The sequence below is a fragment of the Gobio gobio genome (assembly GCF_949357685.1).
Source record: "Gobio gobio genome assembly, chromosome: 3".
In the NCBI taxonomy this organism is placed as follows: domain Eukaryota; kingdom Metazoa; phylum Chordata; class Actinopteri; order Cypriniformes; family Gobionidae; genus Gobio; species Gobio gobio.
Window position 1 is genome coordinate 13,950,210 of NC_137099.1, and position 27,670 is coordinate 13,977,879.

The window sequence follows — 27,670 nt, forward strand, 5'->3', positions numbered from 1 at the left end:
CTGTGGTCTACCTTGATTTGCAATCGGCCCGAAAGCCATGCGTGAGCTGGAACGCGGCGATTCAGCCAGTGCTGTAGGGGGCGCATGTGCAACAGACCCAGTCTGAGAACTGGCGCCGCCGAGGCCATGAAACCCAACATCCTCTGAAAGTGTTTGGGAGGAATGTGTGCACCGGACCTGAGGGAAACCGCTCGGTTCCGAACAGAGAGCGCGCGCTGTGACGTCAGCCGCGCGCTCATCTGCAGTGAGTCCAATACTGTTCCCAGAAACGAAACTTTCTGTGTGGGAGACAATAAACTCTTTGCCACGTTGATTTGACGTTGAGTCCCAAGCATTGTAAATGGTTGAGAAGCCAAGATCTGTGGTTTAATAACTGTATCTCTGACTAAGCTATTATGAGCCAGTCGTCGAGATAGTTGAGAATTCTCATTCCCCGAAGCCTCAGCGGGGTTAGCGCCGCTTCCATGCACTTTGTAAACGTGCGAGGGGCTAGAGATAGACCAAAAGGTAGCACCTTGTATTGGTATGCTTTCCCCTCGAAGGCGAATCTCAAGAATGGCCTGTGATGGGGGGCTATTTTTATGTGGAAATAGGCATCCTCTAGATCCACAGTGAAAAACCAATCTCCCGGGCGAAAATGCGCGAGGATTTGTTTCATTCTCAACATTCTGAACGCGCGCTTCATAAGGGCTTTGTTCAAATGTCTGAGATCTAGGATGGGTCTTAGACCACCGTCCTTTTTTGGTACAAGGAAGTAACGGCTGTAAAAGCCCGACTCGCTCTGTGAGGGGTGTACGGCTTCTACCGCTCCCTTTATTAACAGTTTTGATATCTCGGTTCGAAGCACGTGACTTTTGTCGCTTCTCACCGTTTTCGCGCCGTGGTCTGCGAGCAAACTGTAGCGAGTAACCTCGTTCTATTATGTTCAACACCCATTTCGAAATGCCGGGAATGGCCCACCAGTAGTGTTGTTTTTGGCGGCCTGTTTTTCATTTTAGTTTTAGTCTAGTCTTTGTGTCAAGCTGTCATTTTAGTTTTTATTAGTTTTAGTCATAGTCATACTCTTTTTAGTCTAGTCAAGTTTTAGTCGACTAAAAGTCTGAGCATTTTAGTCTTATTTTAGTCAGAATTATCTATGACTATTTTCGTCTAGTTTTAGTCGACGAAAACTGATGACATTTTAGTCAAGTTTTAGTCAATGCAAATTGTATTTTAGTCTCTTTTTAGTAATGCAATTCTATTTAACCCAGTCAATATAGTATACGTACGTATTATAGATAAAACCAAAATCTTCTTTTAGCCAAACCCATTTCAAACAAGGTTATCTTATTATATTATTGTTACCTTATAGACTCAAGAATACATCCATTCCAGACACGGAAGACGCTCTGATTTGAAGTTACAACATATTTATTTTACCAACTAAACATGTTAAAAGTACACACACATACATTTAAATAAAATAAATAAAAACATTGAGATGTCTCTTAAGGTTTGTGGTGTTTTTTCCTGTGATTTTTGTGGCCACATTTTTCCCCATCTATTTCCACAACACCCGTTTAATTTTCCACTTCAATGTAATAAAAGTTTTTCCAAATGTCTTAATAAGAATAAATGCATATTTAATTTAATAATAGGAAAATAATATCCAAATTATTATTTAATTATTTAAATATGTTTAAAATTAGACCCACATTATAGTTAAAATGTTTTTCTGTCTTGTATTTTATCTCAAAATAAAGGATGTAATTTTAGTCCACATGGAAATGAGTGGAAATAAGTGAATATAGCCTCTTATTCGCTTATGAGGTATTCATAATGCTGCGGTTATTTTAACATATATAATTGCTGCCGTTATAACGGCACATTTCAAATGTTTACGTGCTTTTCTTTCTTTCTTTTTTTGAGCGGTGATGAAATATCTTGCTCTTGTAAATACTTACCAATATTTCAGTAATACAAGTCTAGATCTTTAAAATGCATCCAGATAACAGCGAAGCACAACCGCACGGTGCTCTGCAGTGGCCAAAAAGGATATAAACCGTGAATTCTGAAGTGATTGAAAACTCAGAGATGTGGATTCAGACGGCACCCCACGACCTTGGTGTTTGTCAAACAGTAATTCAGTTAGGTAATTTGGCCAGAGATTTTTACACGGGTGGTGGGAGAAAAACACTGATATTCTGCATTAAGCCGACAATAAAATCACTGACTAGCCCCTGTAAATGATGAAGACACCTTACGACCGCAGGACAAACAATTACCGTCCGAATAGGGCTTACGAACCCCGACTGGCCAGCCATAGGACCCGTTCACTCACCGGAGACGCCGCGCGAGTGGGGTTTGAAGAGAGTGATGTCACCTGCGTCTGCGCAGTGAGACCTGATGCAGCCCCTGAATGAGACGCACAGAAATACTGCAAAATAAAAACACGACTTTTCGTCTCGTCTCATTTTCGTCAACGAAAATGAAGAGACATTTTAGCATAGTTTTTATTTTGTGAACCACATTTAGTCTCGTTTTTATTCGTCATCGTCACGTGACCAGCATTTACGTTGCGTCTCGTCTCGTTTTCGTCACGTTATAAAGGTTCGTTGACTAAGATATTTAGTCATACTTTTCGTTGACGAAAACAACACTACCCACCAGGCCTCGGCCTTCGAAGCCAGGGGCTGAATTAATCTGTGGGGCGAGTCGCTGAGTAACAGGGACTCGGTGGCCCGATAACCTTGCGCTAATTTGGCGCTTATGAGGGAATTGTTTCCCGCCGCCTGAGTGCAGGGGGCCGGGGGACATAGAGTATTGGTGCTTGTGTACAGGCGAGCGCGCTTGAGTGTGGGCTCGTTGACTGTGAGAATAATGTTTCCAGCCACCTGAGTGCAGGGGGCTGGGGAACATGGGGGAGTGCTTGAGTGTAGGGGTACATGCTTTAATGCTGGCACACTGCCTACAGAGAAAAAGCTCTTTTTGTGACTCATATGGGTCGCCGTGAAAACGGCGTTTGTGTACAGGCGAGCGCGCTTGCTTGCCGGCTCGTTGGCTGTGAATGTGGCATTCCCAGCCGCCTTGAAGGGAGCTGGGGAACGTTTTAGAAGAGAGCGAGGCGGTGCACCGGACGAAGCGGGCACTATCCGCCTTCTCTTGATACCTCTGGCTAGGACGGCTTCGGAGGCTCAGGTTTTGACACATTGCTGGGTCGTGGACCTCGCCACTCCGGGGGTCTGCTGCGGCTCGTAGAGCGGGAACGCTGAGCGGGCTTGGAAGCCGCGTGAGGCTGGCGAGCTGAAGGCGGCGCCTTGGTGGGCTGGGCTGGTCCAGCTTTAGCTTGACGGCTAGCGGAGGAGCTGGAACGCTTGGGCAGGAAATGTCGCATTGCCTGCGAAGCCTTCTGTGCCTCAGTGAAGCGCTCCGTGAACCCAACCACGGCGGAACCAAACAATCCTGAAGGCGAAATGGGCGCGTCTAGGAAAGCGGTCATGTCCGTGTCCTTCATCTCCGTTAAGTTAAGCCACAAATGGCGCTCCAACACCGTCAGGCTGGCCATGCATCTGCCGATCGCCTGAGCATTGGCCTTGGTGGCGCGCAGGGCCAAGTCAGTGGCGCCGCGCAGATCCTTCAGAGCCTCGTTATCAGGAACAGACTCGTCCAGGGAACGGAGGAGTTTGGCCTGGAAGACTTGAAGCACCGCCATGGAGTGTAGCGCTGACGCCGCCTGGCCGGCAGAGGCGAATGCTCGACCGGCGAGGCTGGACGTAGTGCGGCAGGCTTTGGAAGGGTGCACAGCCTTTGACTGCCATCCTCTGGCGGAGGGCGGGCAAAGGTGTGCAGCGACAGCTTCCTCGAGGGGAGGAAGGGCTTGATATCCTTTTTTCTGAGCGCCATCGACTACCGAGAGCGCTGGAGAAAAAGAGGATTTGGCGCGAGAAGAAAATGGCGCCTTCCACGATTTTGTTAGCTCCTTGTGGACTTCTGGAAAGAAGGGAGCGGGTCTTTGAGCGGTCGGTTGACGGCGGTTCTCGAAATACCACTCATCCAGTCGGCTTCTCGTGGGCTCCTCGGGCTGAGACCAGTCAATGCCGAGGTCGTCCACGGCCTTGGTGAGCAAGCGCATAAGCTCAGCGTTGACTGAGGTTATGACGCCGCTAGCCGTCCGCGTCGAAGTGGCGTGCTCAGAGGCGGCGTCCGACCACCCGCTCCTGGATGCAGCAAGGGAAAGGCTGTCATCCTCTTCCTGGCTCTAGAGGCTGGGAGCACGGGACGGGATCCGAGTCGAAGCTGGCGAGCCGAGCCCGAAGGGTCTGCAGCGCCAGCTCGTCGCACTCAGGGCAGCCGCCCTGGTTGAGTGCAGTCTGCGTGTGGTCTCGTCCGAGACATGACACGCAGATGATGTGCCGATCCTCGTCCGCGATGAAACCTCTGCACGAGGCGCAGGAACGAGACATTTGCAACAACGTCTCGGCTCTTTTTGAATGTTTGAAAAACAGAAGGTATGAAAGGATATGGTGCCGGATGGCGCAGCTGGAAGGCAGGCTGAAGGCGGAGAATCCGACGTCCTCAGGCTGCGTGTTCCGCTGGGTGCGTGTCGATGGCAGGCTTCGATCCGGAGCTCAACGATTGCAAGTCGCTGAAGAAGAATTAATCTGACTAACCTTGCGAGAGTGGGTCTTATATACCCTAGACTATGCAAATTCTGTTGCCCCTTGTGGCGGGAATTTGGAAGGACCTGATTGGTCCGTCCCGCCCCACGGTCTCGCTATAGGTTGCTGCAGTTGCAGCGGCACAGCCAATCAGCACGCAGCTGCTTCCTGCTGAGAGTTGTACAGCTGCACTGCGTATAAAAGGTATTTTTGGATAAAAATTTGCTTCAATATCTCGAGGAAAGGAATTCCCCCATAGCGTTTTAGCAAAACGCAATACAAGAGTACTCTCGTAAGGGAACGCAAAGTAGCTTTTGGTTGCACTACACCGCTACTTGCTGGATAAAGTAGTTAACTACTGGAAAAGCTACACTGTTTTAAAAGTAACTGAGCTACTGGCAAGCTACTGAAAAATGTAGTTAAGCTAGTAGCGTCGCTACTTGTAGCTCGCTACTGCCCAACACTGACTACTAGGGCTGTAACGATTTGACCAAAAATAAAAACCTCGATTAATTGAACATTTTACCTCGATTACGATTAATGAACGATTATTTTGCTTTATTTTTTATTTTTTTGCCCTCGTAAGGTTTTTGAGTAAGTTCCTGATAAGGTTTGTACTGTAAATATGTTCTACTATTAAAGGTGGAATTTTTTTTTTCTAATGAAAAAGTGAATTTCTTTGTGATTTTAAAACACTTGAAGGAAACAGTTCTCTTTCAGCAGTTATTGTCTATGGGGCAGATTTCTGCTTGTTGTACATCAGATACAGATAAATTAACACAGTAGAACTACATTACATTAATTTGAATGCATTAATGAGAGAGTGATTGTGTGTGTGAATTACTCATACCGTCTCTATTCATTATGAAGCTGTGGTTTGTACTTACTTCAAAGGTATTAAAATATATGCTATAACGGTTGAGTTTCTAAGCTACTTTAGTGACTTTACTTTAGTCACAGGACAGCGTTGACACCGTTTCTGCGCGCGATCTTCACGTGATGTGCGAGCTACTGTATGACTGTTCGTTTGTCACAATATATCAGGCATTAGTTCAACATAATACACATCTGATGGTCTAAACTCGCTTTAATGTCCAGTGTTTAACTGGCAGGGCTTAAAACACGTACAAATGACAAAGCTTTGTGAGGACGCAGGTGAAAGAGGTCTGCCTTCAGGGCGCGCGCGTTGAGACGCGACACAGCTCGGCTCTCTGTGTCCCAGAAAGAAGCTGAGCACTGAACGGATACGTATTGTTGTTTTTGAATAGTGCACAATCGCTTTAAATGTTGAAAATGTCTTTAAAAGCATGTACTTGACAAATTTTATGAGCACAAAAGTGAAAGCGATCTGGCTTCGCGGCTTGCGCGCGCCGTCTGTGTGTGTGTCGGTGGCAGCGCGTATAGGTTATAGAACGGCGATTAACTGACCTGTATATAAACTGTGTAAAACATACAGTTACTATAGTGATTCTGGGCGTCTATAAACACAGATAACCGCTCCTGCATCTCGTGTGCCTTCAAACTGCACTTGATGTGACTGACGGGGCGGAGTCACGTGAAAACCGAAATAACCGACATGGGAAAAATACGTCGGTTAGAGGTTCTGAATGTCGGTTTCGGTTATTTTTCGATTAATCGTACAGCCCTACTGACTACTATATTCAACTACTGGAGTGGTTCTTGCGCTCTACTTAAGACACTTCAATTCCTTCATAAACTTCCTGACAGACATTTAAATCCATATGTTTAAATACTACAGAGTCCTTTCCAGGCTGGAGCCTGTCTAAACCAGGTGTATTAATTTAGACACGCTCTAGTATTTACTTGAATTGAATAAACAAACAAACAGACAAAAGTCACTTGATTATCAAATCAATCATATTTAAGTTTGTAATGCTAAATCAGTAAGAGAATCAGAAGTCATCCATCAGGGTCTGAGGCTCCAGGAGTCACAGACTGTGAAAAATAGCTAATTATTTCCTTAGCACGTAAATAATGTGTATTATTAAATTAAAACAACACACCTAGACACAAACAAACGAGTAAATGCTTACACTCACTAAACAATAATAACAGCCGAACGCAGACTCACTGAAGCTTTACTGCAGCTCTAATTAAACAGCCTGAGGAAAGTACCGATCAAATAACAAAAACTTAAATCCAATTATTGCACTGTGTGTATGTGTGTGTCTAAGGGATTACTGAACATTTCTACAACCCACAAAGGAAGAGCATTAATTAAGAAAGATAAATTACATTTGCAGGTACACCATTGTAAGAGTATGCCGTTTCAAACTAAATATGCATTTTGCATCAGATATAATGCAGTAATAACTCTTGGTTTATCATACACAGCCCTGTCCAAAAGAACAAATGTCTTCTCATTTGCATTATAAAAAAGGATGATTACCATCTTAAATCAAGTGGATAACACAGTAACAGGTGACAATGACACAAGCAAAGTATAAAGTTTGGTGTCATTATGCAAACAGCATTGCAGAGAAACAGCCTTAAGAGTAATTTTGGCATTATGTGAAGACGGTTTCATCTATCGACATGAAATCCATAACATTTTGTCTGCACAGTCTGAAAATGATACGATTCTGGTGAAAATCGGACAAACGGTCTAGGATGAGTTCGAAAAAGTAGGTTTTGAAGAAAAACAAAATGGTGGATAGAAAGTTCTGCCAAATATGGCAAAATTGGTATATGTGATCGGCATGACCCAAGGAATGTATTAAGACCAGATTTCATTATAATAGGCTAATTAAATTTTTGGAAATTTCGTTCTAACTTTTGACCACAAGGTGGTGCTGCCCGGACACTTTTTGAGTACCTCCAGGGCATGGTGCCAAAGACACACACCGAGTTTCGTAACGATACACCAATGTGTTCGTAAAATACAGCATTTTTTGACAAAATTCAAAATGGCAGATGCCCGAAATGGTTGATATGGGAAAATTGGGTATCATATGACTCGAATTTTTGGCCAAAGCGTTCAGAAGTTATAAGCAAAAATAGCCTATTTTTGTATCTCATGACCACTAGGTGGCACTGTGTCAAAACGCTGCAGGTAGCCTCAGGTCATGGTTGGCATTACACACCAAGTTTGGTCAAAATACGCTAAAGCATTGTAGAGATATAGCCTCACGTTCATTTTGGTGGGCACTTTGTCAAATTCATTCGCACATTATTTGATTATTGAGCATTATTGACGAATCAACTTGAATTCCATAACTTTTTGTTAGCAAGTTCTGAAGATGATCTGGTTCAACTTTTGTGAAAATTGGAGCAACGGCCTAGGAGGAGCTCAAAAAGTAGGATTTTCAAAACATTCTAAATGGCGGAAAAAATTTCAGGACAGAAAAAAAGACAGAGGAAAGAATTGTGAAAAAGATTTGTCTCTTGCCCTTGCAGTACAAAAGTTATTAGCACGAACGTAAGTCAAACTTTAGACAGGTGGTGGCGCTAGAGGTATTGAGTTAGATACACCAAATTTTCTGTGGTGAAGGTTTGGACTGTCCTCTCTCTGTGTGCCAAATTTCATAACTTTCCTGCAAGTGACCCTGGCCTGCCATAGACTTCCAGAACGGAAGACTAATAATAAGAAGAACGCCAACGATTACAATAGGTGCCTACGCACCTTCGGTGCTTGCCCCTAATTAACATTTACATGACTTAACATTGAACAATAGTAGACATAGGAATTAAAATTGAATGTTAACATTAAAAACAAAATGTTAACTAAATTAACCATATAGTAAAGCATCACCTTTGTGTTACTTAAATATATTAAGAAATTGAATGCTGTCTACAATTATGCATTAAGCATTGCTTCAAGTTTTAGAAATCATTGAAGTAAACAGTATGCATCAATAAACAAAAGTGCACCATAAAAGAAAAGAAAGTGCACATGGGTGTATTTCAAGGCATTATAAAAACATTAATTTGATTCACTCACAAATACTGTGCAATCTGTCTGCAAGTGCAAGTGTTACCTGAACTGGGCTCATCTATAAAAGTTCAAAACTCTCCAATCTATCAACTAAAATCTCTGGGGCTGACACACAACATACTAGCGTACTTGTTACCAGAAGAAGTGCACTGAAGGTAATTTCCTTGATTAAGAGTTATTCTAGGTAGCCGTTTTTCTCTACTCCTTGCTAAGTAAAAAAAAAAAAAAGTAAAAGCACCAATTTCCTACATTGTAGGAACGCTGTCATCTGCACACACCTCAGCAATACAGTCATTGACTGAAGAGAATGTGAACTCCTGCAGAGACTCAGATGCACCTGCGGCTGGAGGAGCTGCTGAGCTGGTTCAGATGAGGTTAAACACAACAGCAGTTCTTCAGATGCCTGACCTCAGCCTTGGGTTATAAAGTCCCTCTTTCGATTTTCACGCTTCTCAGAATTGGGAGTCGAACAACAAACCACCAACTGTGGTACGAAGCTTCAGGCTCTTCAAACTATCACGGCTTTCTTTTCTGAAACCCCCTATAGTTTTGTCAAGGCAGCCCTTCAAAGTTATTCAAAACCCCATTGATGTTAATGTCATTGTTTTATAATTTAACAAAAACTCTTTGATTGCTGGTATGTTTTATCTACAACATCTGCTCGGCTTTATCACAGAACCCTAAAATGTGACCATAAAACCAACACATTCAAACTCAAACTTCAGTACAGATACAATCAAGTCTCAAGTTTACCATGGCTACTTTTTTAGTTTCCTTCTGTAATTTCTACTTTTCCTCTGGTTTGCAAGTACGTTTGTAACTATATATCCCATGTGTGACAAAATATGTCATGTAATATGTCAAAATATGTCCCAAGCCAGGCATGCACGGAACGATTTTTGCTATTGTACGAGCTTGCATGCGATTACTTTTTCACTTAGGAGAAATCACATGTAAATCATTGATGCTCGTATGGTCGAGGCTCGCATTGGTTAATCAAACACAACCACGTCACATAGGCTAGATCTATGAATATTATTATAGCCCAGTGGCTGCAACCCTACAGCGCACACACACACACACAGTTGTTTTTGTTGAAAGGAATGGCTGTGCTGTACCTCTGCTTTTCACTAAATCATTTGCACACTCGTCTTTTATTTATATATTTTTTTCAATCCAAAGCTATGGCAACAACATTGCCGCCGGCTTGCCGTCCAGTACACTTACGCTGTGTACCAGCTGCTTTCACATGATTAACCGACGCATAACATGTGCAACGGCTCGAGTATACGCCCGCCTTTAATGGGTTATGTAGTTACATATGAACATACCTTAAACAGTAACGAATCCTCCATATGCTCAGCGTACACAGAAGTGAGTCGGTACTGGTTCTCCACAGTGATGTCGATCTGGTACCCAGTCAGTACGTAGCAAGCAGTACGGAACTCTTGAATCTTCTTCTGGAACACTTCCTTCAAGCGCTGGTTCTTCAGTTCTGCACTTTCCATCTGCTTACGCAAGTCTGAAGAACATGTATATCACATTTAGTCATAACCAGAAGAACATTCAAATAATATGAATGCAATCTGCAATCAATTTAACAAGTAATCCAACACATTGAATTATAATGTGTAACAGTACTGTATGTATTTTATTTATGTTGTAAGTGCTTGAGACGTGGCTTTTAAAGGTGAGCCTTTTGTCTTTGTAATCAGGCTCTCAAATATGATATCAACATTTGGATATATAGAATTAAGTGTGGCGCTGGAGACTAAAGGGTTCCGGATGGTTTCACACTTAATTCTTCACCTTAATTAGTTTGCAGTTAACATGTGTCTTTTCTTTGCCACCTGTTTTTGTTTGACCCTGCTGACCCAAGGAGCATTTCACTGTTCAATGGTCATGCCTTAACTTCAATGTCTAGTATTGCATTCTGCACACCTGAATATGAGGTGTTTTTCATTTCCAGCCATCATGAACAATTATATTACATATCATTCAAAATGTATATGTATATATAAATATTGGTAATTGATTTTTAAAGATCTCAATTCGATTTGAGATTCAAGATTTTTGAATTCAATTTTCACTGGCCCCACAACAAAAAAAGTAATAAATTAATAAAATAGTTACTGTTTTTGTTGTTTTTCACCCATGTACCATTGTATTGTAATAAATCAGGTTAGGACACCAACATTTTAGATACCAGTGAAATTTAAAGTCCCAGTGAACCGGAAGTTGCAACCGACTTTATTTCAGTGATTTGACGTATTTCCGAGAGAAACGGAATACTAAATGAGCAGAACAGAAGGCGTGGTTTGTTTTTTCCTCCTTGTGACCTGATTGGATATAGAAACGTAGGCGTTTCATTCAAAAAACGCACCTCCTCGCCATCTCTGTTTATTAGCTCGCGGGCAGTTGGATGGGCGTGTTTAATGATGGCATGTCGGTGTCGAAGCCCAAGCCGTCATACAGACGTCATCAAAAAAGGCCTGCCAATGTAGAGGGGAGGAGCATTTTCAGATTTTGATTAAAGATTACAAAGCCAAATAATTTTTTGATGCGGATTGACTTGCACGGATGGATTGTTCACCACAAAACTAGCAATTTGCGCTAACAAAGTAAATATGATCAATTTTGATTTCACGAGGACTTTAACAATTTTCGATTCCAATTTCAATACCATAGCTAAAACTAATATCTAATTTAAATTTCAATGATTATTAAAGACAAGTAAACAGTCATAATAAACAAGAACAAATAATCAAACTAAAATCAATTGCACAAATAAATTAATACAATAGAACAAAGACAAAAATGAAGAAAAATGTTTTTCAGGTAGGTCTAACAGTAGTTCAGGTACAGAAATTGAATAAAGTAATCAAATGTAAAATAACACTGCATATAATCTTCACTGTATAAATTAAATAAAGATGAATCCTTATTAAACTCACATAAGTTATTCAGTGAAGATTAGCGAGTGATTTCTTTGTCTTCTGTAGTTTGATTAACATTAAAAACAGACAGCAGCAGGAATATTAGGCTGCTGTCACTTGAAGAGCGATTGCATGGATCCAATATACTGTTACGAATGCGTTGTCTCTCTCAACTGTTTACATTCACTTAAGCCATACCAGACAATGTTTACACGAATACCCGCTAAGATGGGATTTTTGAGATAGATTTGTGAAATTAAAATTGAAGCGAAAGGAGACATGAAAGAGAATTAATTTTATTATTTGCACGCAGTCTGAAACATGCAGCTTTCTGCGTGCAGACACAAAAGTTCTCACACAGTGTGTGCAAGTTCTCTTTCTTCTTGAGCTTAAATTGGCATGGCTTAAAATGCATGCAAAGGATAAACTTTTGTGACCATACAGGGAAGATGCTTTAGGTTGGATGTGCTGTTTTTTTTTCCCTTTTTTTTTTTTTCATATTCACCACATTTGAATAAGAAACAATATTGAGTCTATAAAACGTGTCAAAACTCCACGAAGCACAACAAGCATATATATATGTAGCGCGGAAAAATTCTTTCTACCCTAAGTTCCTTCAACTGTCTGGATCGTCTTTCACGCTGAAAGGCACAACTGCATCTAAAGCACTTTTATTCAAGTAAACAAAAAAAATTATTGAAAAAAGTATACTACCCTCATCAAGGTCTTATGAAAGAATTCATTTGAATATTTAATTAAAGAACAATGCAAAATTTACTAAATTTAAATGAGGAGGAGACAAAAGGCAACTGTATCTTATAGCTTCAATCTAAGGCTTCTGTAAGTACGGCAGAGGCCTTAACAGCAGTTTTAATTCCCTCATGAGCCTTCATGAAAATTTAATTACAAACAATAAAAGTTCAGCAGAAAAGAGTGTAAAGAAGAACAATGTTCTGCTACTATGTATTGTATAATTGCCCACTAGAACAGTGCAGTTCAATTGTGAAATTTACAGTCATCACATAACTAAATGTGTTGATGTGCTGCACACTAGAAGAAAATGGCCTTTTGTTCAGTTGTCCTTTTCCTTTAACCGTTCATCAGGATCACCTTTAATTATATATCATGTTAATGTCTCTCCTTTTTGCTTCCGCTGGAAGCTTTTTTAAATCGTTATCACATGTTCGTTTTTCGTAGAGAGAGCCGGATAGAAATTACACTAAACTCTCAACACAATCCCCTTTAAAATGAGCTGCAATTAAAAAGTGCTGTAATGTGGCCCTCATCTACATTAGTACACTTACAATTACCATGTCATGAACTTTGAGGCTGCATGAAAGTTGCATAGACCGTGTTAAGAGATGATGCCCTGCTGGGAAGGGACTCGTTTTTCCTTAGGAGGTCAGTATTCAATTCCGACAAAATAAAATCAGAGTGGGTTTTTTTCTTCTTCATTTAACCTTGGAAAAAAATTCTCCTGATTTTGAATAAATCTAAGAAATCTTCTTTTGTTTTGGATAGGGATATTAATGATAGGACGTGTTTCACTAAAATAAATGTTGTCATCTTTCTGCACATCATATTTATTACTCTATTGTCATATATTTCTAAATAATAAATGCTACTGGTCTGATATTCATATATTAAAGGTGCACTATGTCATTTTTTTTCAGTAAAATACCCAAAAACCACTAGGCTAGTGTTATATATTTTGTTCAGTTGAGTACTTACAATATCCCAAATGTTTCCAACTATTTGTAAATCGTGAGAAATTGCTATTTTAACCAAGTAACCGGGACGTGTGAGGGAGTCGCCTGTCGATGGCCTCATATCTGCGTTCCCCTCGGTTTCCGGTTTTATTCTGCAGAAACGCTTTGCTCTCACTGCAGTGTGAACAAGTGTAGCATAGCAGCCGCCGAGCGAACGCACAGAGTAACGTCATAACATAATTTTCAACACACTCAGATGTATCTAACATGATAAACAGAGCTGCGTTACCTCATACTCATGACCGGAAAAGCAGAAATGACGCCGGCGACCATGCCATAATAAAAGTCCTGCTGCTCATGAGGCGTGTGTTCCGTTCTTCTTATTAACAATCGCTCCCATGGCCTTGCTCAGCTCCCACAACACTCTGTTCTGCTCTGCTTCATACTACAGTAACGTTAATAATCTCAATCATGAACATGATTTCTGCCTGAGTCCTATCCCGATTCTTTTCCACCGCTGTGAGGTGAAGATGACAGATCCCATGCTCAAACTTGTCGTCATCAAACTACGCCTTTGTTTTGAATAGGCGACCTCTAGCAGACGGAAAAGTTACATAGTGCACCTTTAAGTGTGGCTTAAGTGTAATGCTTTCTGGGGCAACTATTTATCCTATGCTTGCAATATTAGAAGTGGCATAATCAATTGTTTTGCCTAAAGCTATTTCGCAAAAGAAAAAATATGGATACACAACATTCTTAGTGTTAGTAATGAGCACACATTAGACACTTAGGCTGGCCCCGCTTTATATTAGGTGTTCTTAACTACTATGTACTTACATCAAAAAATAAGTACAATGTACTTACTGTGTTCAAATTGTATTGAAAAACACTTTTGCTGATATTGAGGTGGGATACGAGTAGGGTTAGGGACAGGTGTGGTGGTATGGGTAAGTTTAAGGGTAGGGTTAGGAGTAAGGGAAGTGTCAACTGTGTAATTACAAATGTAACTACAGAAATTAATTACAGATGTAATTACATGCATTTATTTTTTTAAATGTAAGTACAATGTAAAAACATGTATGTACACAATAAGTGCATTTTATCAAATTATTCATTAAAAAGTTAGTACATAGTAGTTAAGGCCACCTAATATAAATTGGGTCCCTTAGGCTTAAGCATGTGTTAAAAACAGGGCCTAATGTACAGGGAATATTATACATCGAAGTAGGTCATGAAGCGCTAAAAAATGTTTTTTGTTTCCAGTTTCCGTTACTTGAATTGTTTCCAATCCAATTCCAATGATCAATTAATAATTGATCAATTATTAAATTAAAAGAAATATAAAACTCTATAAAAGAGTTTGAGGAGCTTTGTTTGAATTTAAACTCAAAAAGCTGTTTATATACTTATGAGAACTTGTTCTTAGCATTATTAAAGACAACAAAGTTATGTAACATTTATCTACTCAGTTTGAACTAGATTTGTGCAAGCACAAAATCCTGTATTCATATATTTGAGGTGAAAAAAAAATGAGGCCATAAAATGGAGGAGGATCAGTGAATAGCAAATAGATACAGAAAAAGTGCAGCGGCCAATTTAAAAGCAGACCTCAGGGTGTTTGTTTACTCATGGGTCTGAGTCCTAATTAGACTCTTGCCTCCTTAGCCAAAGAAAAAAGAGAGAGAGAGAGACTGGGGAGAGAGACACAAAGAGAGCATGAAGCAAATAAATGAGTCCCAAAGAAATAAGGATCGTCAGCACACACCACTCGAGTGCAATTAAACATTTAGCCAGAGCTAAAATGTATGAGTCAGTGTAGAAATTAGGAATAATCTTTTTTTTCCCAATCCTTGCCATATCAACCTGCTCAAATTACAATTTAACTTTTTTCTTTATTTGCAAAGTGTTTAATTGAGCAAACTCACATCTGGTCACATACATTTGATAGCTGGTCAACACTACCAAAATTACAAAACCGGAAGAATAACTCTGTTAAAGTTATTTAAACCAGTGATGTCCAAGTACTAAAAGCCCAGTTAAAATGGTTACATTTTGGGCTGGAATACATTTTTTACTTTAAGTATATTGAGATTATATGGAAATTAAAGCAATGCAAAAATGATCAGTTTACTATGAACAGCCTCAATAAATAGACACTTTTTGGGCTGGTACCCCTATCTTGTTCTAATGTTTCTTGGCGCCACAGAATAGAAAAGGTAATTGCGACTTTTTATCTCGCTATTTTTTTTTTCTTCTCGTAATTGCATTCTCACAAAAAGTATTTTTTCCCTCAGAATTGGACTTTACAACTCACAATTGTGAGTTTACATCTCGCAGTTCTGACTTTATATCACAATTACGTAAAACATTTTTTTAGAATTGAAAAGATAAAACGTTTCTGCAACCAACAGCAATTGTTTTGGACCAGTGATAAACTTTTTTTTTCAAAATCCAATGAGGAGAGAGGGCTCATACAGTGTATTAGAGAGGGATATTCTTTTCACACCGGTTTTAGTTTTTTTTTTTAATGAACTATTACTTTATTATATCATTAAAATATAGGGAGAATATTATATGAATTTTGCAAGTAAATGAAATATGTATAAGGTCATTGTTAGGCATAAAAAAAAACATAATTAATTGTTAACCACCTGTAAAGGGTATCTGCAGGGTTTTTAAAAATAAATTAAGGCTTTTAAGAACTTTTTTAACACCTAAACATAAACATCCTAAACCATAAAATGACTGATTTCAACAACAGTTCAAATAGATTACAAGTTTTGGCAAAGTATTTTTATAAAAATATAGCCTGTATAAAAAAGTATTTATAAAAAACACATTTCAGACTTTACAGAAAATAATTGAGTCAACATTATAATTGATTATACATATTAATTTAAAACATGATTATATATAATATCATAGATTCCTTATTATTCTACATTGAACATTTATTATTCTACATTGAACATTTATTATTCTACATTCTACATTGATTTTGAAAGCACATTAGCTCCTTATCAATCCACCAGTTAACATTGACCACGCTGTAGGCGTAGCTGTGAGAGAAAAAAAAGGGTTAATCGTCACATTGGTCTGAACAAAAACTTTTCAGACTTTTCAGGCCTTGAATCCATGTGTCAAATTCAAGTACTTTCAAGAAGAATGGGAACCCTGCTTTGTGATCTGCTGCTTGCACACATTCATCATCCAGCAGAATAACATGAAACACTTTTTCATTCACTTGAGACCCCTGAGGCAGGACTGTTTATATCAACTTTTGGTTGGGAGAAAAAAAAGAAAAGAAAAAAAAAAACATTCACCAATGCCACTGAATACAGATAAAGGGCATGTTTCCTTACCCTACTATTGAAATGCGACGCCTAAAAAAAAAGTATTTACCCAGTATTTCCTGTGAAGGTGGGATGATGAGGGTAGTGTCATCTGTTGACATGCCACCACCCGCCTCAATTTTCCGGAGTCGTTCTCTCAAGCGCTGACACTCCACCCTCAGCTGTTCCACATCTTCAGCGCGCTGCTGCTTTGCAATGCTGGTCGGGTTCATTTGCAAGTGGATCACCTTTGTCTTCACTGGGTCATAGTCTCCCTAATGCATGGGAAAGATGTTAAAAGAGTTAGAAAATTTAAATTAATACATTTTATTTAATCAAAGAGGAAAGAGTTGATAAAACTTTTAAATAAACTGAGTCTTCCAAAGAAAAGAGTGCAGACAATAGGCCTCAATGTAAAGCTAATTACCATACCTTTTTAATAATTTTGGCATGTAAAAACATTGTGGTTGTAGACTCTGATCAAACAAATTAACATTAAAATAAAAAAGTTAAAAAATAAATACATAAAAAGGACAATAAAACTGAAGACACACAATGGAAGTAGTCTGGAAACATAACCTTAAAACATCCAATCTGAACATCAGTTCTTTTGAATTGTATTTTGTTTTCATAAGCATCCAAATTCTTCAATCCAATGAAAAAAAAAAGCCAAATGAAGAAAACACTCATTAGCACTTTAGGACAAAAAAAATGACCTGAAAAGAAATGTTTGTTAAGTGAGATGTTACCTAAGGAGGGTCCAATAGCTCATTCATTGAGCCAATACATAAACTTTTGTAGTAGTTCAAGTCTATGATTGAAAACGAGTTACCATGAAGGGTTCAAATCAAGTCCAATTTTGTCTGAAGGATTCACCCCGTAAAAAAATGCATTTATACGAATTACCCTCCAAACAAAAGGGCCAAAGAAGTGATAGTTCATCCCTGTCTGAGACGAAAGGCTTTATCTTCTGGAACGATTCTTCATTTGGGTGTAAAACTTCAGGGGTTTAAAAGCCATTACTGAGCCTTCTGGTGAATTAAGGGCCCCATCAAAGAATAATGCCTCGATCTGAACATCTCATTACTGAGCAAATTACATCACCCTGAGCTGAAGACAGAAAAGCTGAGAAGAGAAATAGAGACTGAGGGGTAAGGAAGAGATGACATAACTGCAGAACAGAAGGGGATAAAAGAACAGAAACAACTAGAATTACTAAAAATTTAAGATTTTGTTAATGCATTACATGTGTTGGGGACACTAAATATTCAACTATATTACTGATCAGCTCATTGCAATTATCAAAGTCATAAGTAAGAGATAAAATGTTGAAAATATGATTTTAAATGAGATAAAAAGTCAAAAATATGACATGCTAAGTCATTGTGAGATGAGCAGTTGAAATTAGGACTTTAACAATTCTGAGATAAAAATTCTAAATTTTGGATTTAAAGTCAAATTATGACTTAAAAATCTAAATTATGATTAAAAGTCCTAATTATGAGATAAAAAGCTCCAAAAATGTTTTAAAGCTTTTTAATTTTTTTTTTTTTAAAAAGTCTAAATTATGACCAAAACACACACAAGACATTTAAGAGATAAAATTATGCTGGTTATTTTTTTTAATTGAGTTTTTATTTTTTGATTCACACTTATAATAATAATAATAATATTTACATCATTGTTTTCATTTTGTGCAATTTTTTTCATGCGTTTTTACATTTTTAAATCAGTTTTTACAAAAGAAATTAATCAAAACTTGCTTTAGCTTTTCATCTAAACCATCTTGGGAAAAGCGCTATAGAAATAAAGGTGACGAGACGTGAAGATGGGGAGAGAGGGTGACACTAAAAAACTCAGAAATGCCAAAATAAATGGTACTCTAATACAAAGTCAATAATATACATTTTATTTTAATTGGGTTTAATTATAGTCCAGTCAAAAAACAAGTTTAAAAAAACTGTAAACAAGATTTATTTGAGAAATACTTGACATTATGGTGAAATTTCATCATTATTGTTATACACTAATGAAATGCTAGTATTGTGACAACGCTAATGGTTTGTACAGGTGACAACTCCATGCGTACATCTCTCTAACCTTCAAGATGAATAGAATACAGCTTGAATCATCAATGACTCATGGACAACAATAAAAATACATGAACAACCGCAAAGGTTAGCAGTCCTTGGGCCAAAAATAAACCATCTTAAAACTGACAAGTGTGGAGTGGGTTGATATTATTAACTGCATGTGTGTGAAGTCGCTTATTCTTACTGTGACACTTGAAGCGTCATAGATAATGGATAGAAGAGGACTATAAATATTAGAGCCGAAGTCTAAGCACATTAAGAAGACTGAGTGATTGAGAGAGCAGGACGAATGAGTGACGCAGCTCTTGAATTCCAAACTTTTCAGTTTGTTTTGGGCTGGCACCAGTGTTGAGGTCTAATGGAGCATATCTGACTGCATTTCAGCCCACTGATCGCATCATCGACTCAGGAAGTGAAAAGAAAGGATAAATGGATGGGAGGCCACTGATAAATATAGATGCATCACAAAGATGACGGAAAAGTGACGTAGCCTTACATCTTCCCATTACGTCAATGACTAATGTTTAAAATTTGCCTTTAACAGGGTGTTTACCCTATAACGTGTGACAACAGTGCAGTGCACCCACCTTTAAGGCATTTGTCAATATAGAAGCTGAATTTCATAAAATAAATGAAAAACTAAATTACTGGCCAAAAATTATGTCCAATGGGGATATTTGTTTTAATGACTCTATAAGTTTGATTAATCAAAATTTAAGGAAAATAGTATATATATTTTAAAATATTTTATATAAGGGAAATATCTGAAATACAATTTACTATACCAACAAACAAAAAAAGCACAGAATAACAAATCTTATAGGAAAAGGGAGTAACAACAACATTTGCAGTGATTCATATTTTGTTGGTTCTCTGTTGTTTTTGCATGTTCAAAATGTATTTTTCTTTGTATCTCCACACAATTGCATGTTTAATTGTGTTATCACAAATCAAAATATTGACTAAGGACAATATGCTTACAAAATCTTTAACACATTTCAATAATATTTGAATATAGGGTGAAGATGTCAATTTTCCAACATCACTTCTGGCCACTACTGTAAGTGTTTTGTAATATTACTTTAATATCTTTTGTTCACATATTACAAATTTGAAGCTGTTTTGGCACTGATAGCAAACTTAAATACTGAAAATACTGAATCTTGTCTTTGTGATTTGTGTTCATCATGTTTCTTATACAAATATCTAACAAATGAATATAACAAGTATTTAATTCACTGGATTACCCAAAAACATGGATTCAACTGAATGAAGTACAGGTTATTTTATATTGCAGTGAGGAATTTAGACATACCCCTTCCCTAGTATGTATGTATGTATGTATGTATATATATATATATACCAATGCACAACCGCATACCTAAACAACGTAAATATTTAAACAGAACTTATAGTCTGAGTTTCCACTAAGTGCCTCTACATTATTTATCGACTTACAGAAATAAATAAAAACTCCACTGTGCTATTATTAAACTAATATTTTTAAAAGCATATTAAAAGCTAGCAATCCTCAGCATGCCAAGAGTGATTTGTGCAAGCCAACTGGAAAATCATATTATATGTGAAGAGCCATCAAAACTCCTTGTTGACCCATAAGGACCAGTGTTCAGGATTTATTTTAAGTCGACATATATCTGGATTTTTCTTTCAAATACTAGACCATTTAGTTTGAACTATAAGTTGATGAAGTGAAGGAAAAAGCAGGATGAGAGTGAGGTGGTAATTTACTAAATGGAAAGGATGGAAACAGGTTTTTCAGTGATTTGAAGAGGACTTGTAAGCATGTGAAGATTTGCTGGCCAACACAATATGGTCTCAAGTGCCGATTTAGGCTTTGGAGAAGAAACACATATACCTGAGTTACTGTGGAAACCAGAGGCAATGCAAGTGTGGCTGTGCATGAACAAAAACACACACACAGAGCTAGTCTCAAACTGAGACTTCCGCACATTCATTTTCATTTTCCGTGTCCTAAAATGGCACGCCAAGGATAATTTGACAATTAACAATTAGACCAGCAAAAAAGTCAGGTTAGTTAAGGAACAGAGGGAGTTTGAGTTGACTGCACCTTTGAAAAAAGCAGTTTTATGAAAAGAAAAAATGCTTTCATACTCAAGGTAACATAATTACCTCACCTACAGCATGTAAAAATGAAAAATTGAGCTTTAGTATCTAACCTAGCAAAAACACTGAAATTGTATAGATATATAACATCAGCTATGATGATGATGATAATACAAACCCAAGTTACTTATTTATTACACAACTCTCTGGAATCCTTTTTAATCTGACTGATAAATCATGGCATTCAGATATTTATGAATAATGACCGCTCAACTGAGAAATCGATCTCATACATACTGCTGTAATGTTCATGTATCTTGTTTCAGTCCACTGTCTCTCTATTTTCTAGGGCTGCCCCCTAATAGTCGACCAGAGGAGCCGCTTATGCCGAGTTCACACTGCATGATTGTAGCCCCGCTTTTGACTCGCCGACATGTTTTGTGAAATCGCAGACAAATGCCCGAAATCATAGGCATATTGGTGCTTGTTCAAGCGAGTGACAATCACCTCAGAGTGAATTATCAAAGGTGCGATCCGAAAGAATCACAGACAAGTCGCTGTGAGATATTTGGCATGCTAAATATCTGGACCTGTCTGTGATTCGAAATCCTGCTTTGTAAAATGTGTTCTGACTGAAAATTACATCGCCAATGACCTACAGCCAATGAGAGAGCAAGAAACAGGGCAGTTATAGACCAGATTATCAGTATTTTAATAGATATATTTACAATTATATGAAACAGAAACAAAGCACAAACATTTGCTTGACCAGCCGCAACAGCAGCACGTTGCAAAATGATTTATTTACCTCCAACTCTCTTTGCAGAACACAATCCTTGCTCCCTGCGTGTCCCCAACCATTTCCTCCTACATATATATATTTGGTTTCTTTTAAGTTAGTCGGTTAGTCGCCGAAAAAAAACACTGGTGGCGAAGTCACGCAGTCTATGAGTGGCAGATTATTAATGGCGGGTCCTTGCGGTAATTACCATATGTCAGGCAGGAAATCCAAACGTTTGCATATCATCCATTGAATTCAAATACGGCTTATTATTTGAAACATGCAAGTAGCAACTTTACATTGCCGCTCACTCTAAGGTTAACCGAGATAAATGTGTGATATTATTAGGTGCTTATCCAAGTGTTTGTGTGGAGTGTGAAAACTGAAGTAGCGCTTATAGCAAGACATGGAGGCACCGGCGTGATCACTTGCATTTAAATGGTTACTTCTGCGATTTATCATTAAGCTTTGTATCAGTAGAAACTCTGTTGATTGTGTTCTTTCTAATAGCCCCTTTCTAAATCTCACTCACGTAATGTAAAATGAGCACGGCCGCTCGGGCATTGATAATGGAGCGGTCGGAGCAACTCAAGTGTTTTTAATGAATTCCTATGAAAGTTAAGCTTCCATAGGCATGAACTGAAAACTGGACATGCACCGTGAAAGAATGAACGACAATGCAGCCGTTCTTATTTTAGTTTGAATTAGTGCCAATTAGGGGGCGGGTTGCTTGAATTGTGGGTTCATGAAAACACAACAACAAAACGGTACAATGACAAACTCACTTAAATAGACGCATTTCGCTTTGAAACCAAATCTTCCGTGATCATCTGGTCTGTCAGCTGTTTGCTCTCGTGATGAATGAAATCTGACTTCTGCTGCAACACTCATTCGGCTCGTGCTGTATTGAGCAGACACGTTCAGTTTTAAATTGCAGTGTCTGTTCTCTAACTGAACTAAATTATTTTATTACTATAAAAATCAAAACGACGGCGGGGTGGTGCCGCTGTGGGCAAGTGATATAACCGGTAGGCGTGGCTTGGGAGTGGCCTCGTAGGGCAGCGAAGCAAATGTGCGCTATTATTAGGCGCATATCCAAGTGTTTGTGCGGAGTGTGGAAGCTGAAGTATAACGCACTTTACTGCATGACATGGGGGTGCCGGCGCGATTACTTGCTGACAACAGCGGAAACAACTTAAGTTGAGAGTAATACATCATTCCCAAACGTACACCTCCACTGTAACCTTAAATAAAAAAATACCCTTTAAACCGTTTAACTGATAGTATTAATCGTCAAAATTCTTACTTTCGGTTAACGGTTAAATGGTCAAAATGAGCATCCCTATAATATACACGTGTGATTAGTCGACTAATCGCTTAAATGAACGACTACTAGTCGATTAGAAATATCTTTAGTCGAGGACAGCCCTATTTTCATAAAACCCAAGTTAGAATAGCTGATTTGCCAGTAAGGTAAGGCAAGGCAAGTTTATTTATATATGCTGATTAGATAGCTAAAAGCATGTCTATTCATGAAGTACTATTAACCATCATGCAATAAATATCTTTTTCCAATGTTAAAATACCTCCTATCCCCGATTAACAGAGACTAGAGCTGCATGATTGACAAATCATACTGTAATTGTGGATTATTTCCCAATACTGGGATCACTGTTATTTATGATCAATAGAACTCATATTAAAATATTGTGTGTGAACAAACTGCATCCATTTACTTATGTAGGCTGCACATTCAAAACTGAGAACCACAACGGTGTTGCTGAATTGCTTTAATAAACCATGACAATGAACTCCATAATAGCCTGCTTAACAGCATGAGGTAGGGCTGCTCAATTATGGCAAAAATCATAATCATGATTATTTTGTTCAACACCGTAATCACAACTATTTAACATGATTAAGAGTGGGCGAAATGACTAAAATCTCAAACGATTATTGAAGAAAAGTAAACAGTCCGTTTAGTAACTGTTCATCAACATCTTGCTCTAGTGGCAGTCATGTGCAAATGTATTTGTGATGACAATTCCCACAATATCCAAAACAAACCATTTGGACATTCATTAAATAAATGCTTTGTTTATAATCAGGATGTTTTAAGCTATAAAAACTTGCAGGATGTTTTAAGGTTGCAAAGACCTGTTATATGTCAAAAGATAAGGGCAAATGTAACGTCATGTCTCATGTCATGACCCTTTTAAGACATAACTGAGTGTTTGTGACACCTGAAGCAGCCCAACATTGACATCTTTTTGCATTTATGTGACCATAAACAACAAAAATAATTGTCATTAATTACTCACTCATGTCGTTCCAAACCTGTAAGACTTTCGTTCATCTTCGGGAACACAAATTAAGATATTTTGAAATCCGAGAACTCTCTGACCCCTAGAAAGCTATTTAATTAACACTTTCAAGGCCCAGAAAGGTAGTAAAGACATTGTTAAAATAGTCCATGTGACTCCAGTGGTTCAACCTTAATTTTATCAAGTAACGAGAACACTTTTTGTGCGCAAAAAACGAACAAAAATAAGGACTTTATTCAACAATTTCTTTGAAAAAGCCTGTGTCAGACTCTTGCGCTGTTGTCACAGTATAAACAGTGCAGCGCTTCCTAGTTCTATGGCAGTATGACTCGTGCGCATGGGTCGTGGTACTGACATGAACAGCGTCTGCCAATGGTAAGCCGGCGTTCTGGAAGTGCTGCACTGTTCTGAGTCTGACACAGGAGAAATTTCTTCAAAAATATCTTAAATTTGTGTTCACGAAGATGAACGAAGGCCTTACGGGTTTGAAACGGCATGTGGGTGAGTAATTAATGACATAATTTTCAATTTTGGGTGAACTAACGCTTTAAGGAGTTGCAAAAAAGAAATTAAAATTTGATTAATTACACAGCCCTAGCATAAGGAACAAATCTGTTACTCAAATTTAAAATCAGAATCCAATCCCAATATGCTGAAATCACTGAAGCTCTCACTGCAAGTTTACACAGTTTCACGCAACTGTTTGAGCCATACAGTTCAGCTTCAGCTCACCGCGTCCAAGGTTATGGACTCCCAACAAATATTATTTTTAAAATCAATGAAACTGTTAAACAACATCTGTCAAAGCACATGAAACAGCAACTCATATAAAACTCTTTTCTGAAGAGCCTCTCTAAAGTGTTTAACATCAGATAAGTTCCCATCACTACAGATGGCCACAGAGCACATATCCAATTAACAATGAAGTTTGTTTGCAATTCTTTTCATTATAAATCTTTATAGATTTATTGTTGCATATAGAGCTGCAAGATTAACCGTTAAAAGATCGCAATCTCGATTCAAAGACTCGTGCGATCTTATACCTAAATGACAATGATTGCGCACACTTATACCTGTTTCACATCGCAAGCGTCGGCGGAGCATGAACAGTATTTTGTCGCTGTCCATATTAATGAATGAGAGGGTCGTCCGTCACGCTTCCGATGTGAATGACAAAACGCATGCTGCTCACGCTCAGCTAAGCTGGCGCTTTGCGATGTGAAACTGTTTAAACCAAAGACTTTAGGGACTTTGGCTAACCGTTGCAAGTAAGTTCATAATACTGGAACATTCAAATCTGCATTCGCGCTGTCACTGACAGAACAGCTGCCATGTACAGTATGAAGCAGCTTTTCAACCACACATTATTGTTGTTTATGTGTTACAAACATTTAAATAACAGGGGATAAAGAAAGTGTACTGGGATAAAAGTTTATACTTAGGGTATAAACACTGATGTCTACAGTAGTGATTGGAATAAGTGTAAAGTAGTGATTGGAATAAGTGTAAATCATCTTTTGAAATTATTTTGACACGTGTATGTATTGTATTGCTGATCGTTTGTCATTGATTCATTCATTAGATTTATTCACACTTTATCCAATAACTTACATGTCTTTATGAATGACATTGACTCCATTAAAAAATATATATATTTTGTTCAAATTTATATATTTTTTTTAATAGACTTAAAAGGAGCACTTTTTTTGAAAATAGGCTCATTTTCCAACTCCCCTAGAGTTAAACAGTTGAGTTTTACCGTTTTCGATCTCCGGGTCTGGCGGTAACACTTTTAGCATAGCTTAACATAGATCATTGAATCTGATTAGACGGTTAGCATCTCACTCAAAAATGACCAAAGAGTTTTGATATTTTTCCTATTTAAAACGTGACTCTTCTGTAGTTGCATTGTGTACTAAGACCGACGGAAAATGAAAAGTTGCGATATGGCTAGGAACTATACTCTCAATTCCTGCGTAATAACCAAGGAACTTTGCTGCCGTATCATGGGTGTAACAGGCGCAATGATATTACGCAGCGCCTGAAAATAGTCCCCAGCTAGGTAACTTCCAACGTGACCGGCCCTTAGTTTGTATATTTGCATGTATTCCGGTTCAAATACGGTTCAGGATCTGCACCAAAGTAAATATCTTCTGAATCGTCTCTCACAAACGTCTCCATGGTTACAAGTCACGCTCCTTGTGCAAGCAGGTTGTCACGTTGGTTATGTTGACAGAATTTAGCCTATTTTCAGGCGCTGTGTAATATCATTGTGCCGCTGCACCCATGGTATGGCAGTAAAGTTCCTTGATTATTACGCAGAAATGAGAGTATAGTTCCTAGCCATATCTCAACTTTTCATTTTCCGTCCAGGGCTCGACATTAACGCTTGTCCGCTTGTCCGGGACAAGTGGATTTTTTGAAGGGGCAAGTGAAAGAGAATTTTACTTGCCCGACGGACAACTAGCCTGATAAAACGTCATTAACAAAAATAACTAGGGAATCACCCAAATGCAAGAATGATTCTGCATTCATTACTGTAAGTGGCGATTGACAGTGAATGATAATAATGTATAATGAACTGACCAGGGGTGTAGCACAAATCCTGGGCCCTATGCATAGGCAGTCCTGATGGGCCCCCATGTTCCATGTTAAAATATATTCCAGACTTTTCAAAGGGCCCTCTCCCTAGACGGGGCCCTGGGTAGTCAGGTCCACTTTTCCCCCCACTTCCACGCCCATGGAACTGACAGTAACTAACGTTGCACTGTTGACGCTCGCGCAGCCTCTCGAGGAGAAATCGAAACAAATGTGCACCGCTCACACAGAGAAACTCAGTTAACACACTGCCGTATAAATGTAGAAATGTGGAGTTTATTTATATTTATAACATGATACAGTTGCAATGTCACATTACCAAGAGTGCTGTTTTCCTGAATAACATCACGACTGAAAATGACACTGATTTCATATGGCAGTTCCATAAACAATTATTAACATTAAGTCACTTACATTTTGATGCAATAGCCTATTGAGTGTTTTTGTTTTATTTCAGCAGCGAAAATAGTTCCAAAAGATCACAGCAGAACGAGTGTCACAGCAACGTGTTAGTGAATGATTCAGCGTTTTGAATGAATCGATAGAATCAAAGATTCAATTAACTATTCGTAAACGACCGCCTCATTCATGAATGAATCAGCGTTTGAACAAATCGACTCAATGATTCACTCATTCAGACGGTCACCTGCTGCCACCTACTGGTGGTTTAGTTTCATCTTTCCAACATTTCTTATTTGTATATTCAAAAATATTTAAAACAATCTCATAACATTATTTAATGCAGTTATAATTTTTCAGTGCAAATTATTTAATTTGACTGGTAACAGCCAGTGTCGTCTTCTAATTTAATTTATTGAACCAATTTAAGAATATAAAAGGAAATCTGAATCATAGCCTATATTTAATAAGATTAGGGGAAAATGCCCCTTTTTTTCCGGACAAGCACATTTGGATGACACAAGTGGATGACAGATTTACTTGTCCGAAGGACAAGCATGTGAACATGCTTAATGTCGAGCCCTGCCGTCGTTCTTAGAATACAATGTAACTACAGAAGAGTCAAGTTTTAAATAGGAAAAATATTGAAACTCTTTCGTCATTTTTGAGAGAGATGTTAACAGTCTAATCAGATTCAATTATCTATGCTAAGCTGTGCTAAAAGTGCTACCGCCAGACCCAGAGATCGGCTGAATGGATTCGAAAACGGTAATTTAAGCAATGAACATTTTGTCAGAACCTCTCATTTGCATGTTATTTTG

At 38.4% G+C, this 27,670-nt stretch overlaps 1 protein-coding gene across 2 annotated transcripts in view; it reads right to left on the reverse strand.

Moving 5' to 3' along the window:
• The window catches only part of mad1l1 (mitotic arrest deficient 1 like 1), a 130,485-nt gene that overhangs the window by 48,778 nt on the left and 54,037 nt on the right, over positions 1–27,670 (reverse strand). For both annotated transcript variants that reach the window (XM_079813494.1, XM_079813495.1), the window contains exons 16-17: positions 16,640–16,844; positions 9,924–10,114 (exon numbers count right to left, since the gene is read on the reverse strand). In XM_079813494.1, coding sequence (XP_079669620.1) covers positions 9,924–10,114; positions 16,640–16,844 — 396 coding nt within the window. The remainder of the gene's footprint in view (positions 1–9,923; positions 10,115–16,639; positions 16,845–27,670) is intronic.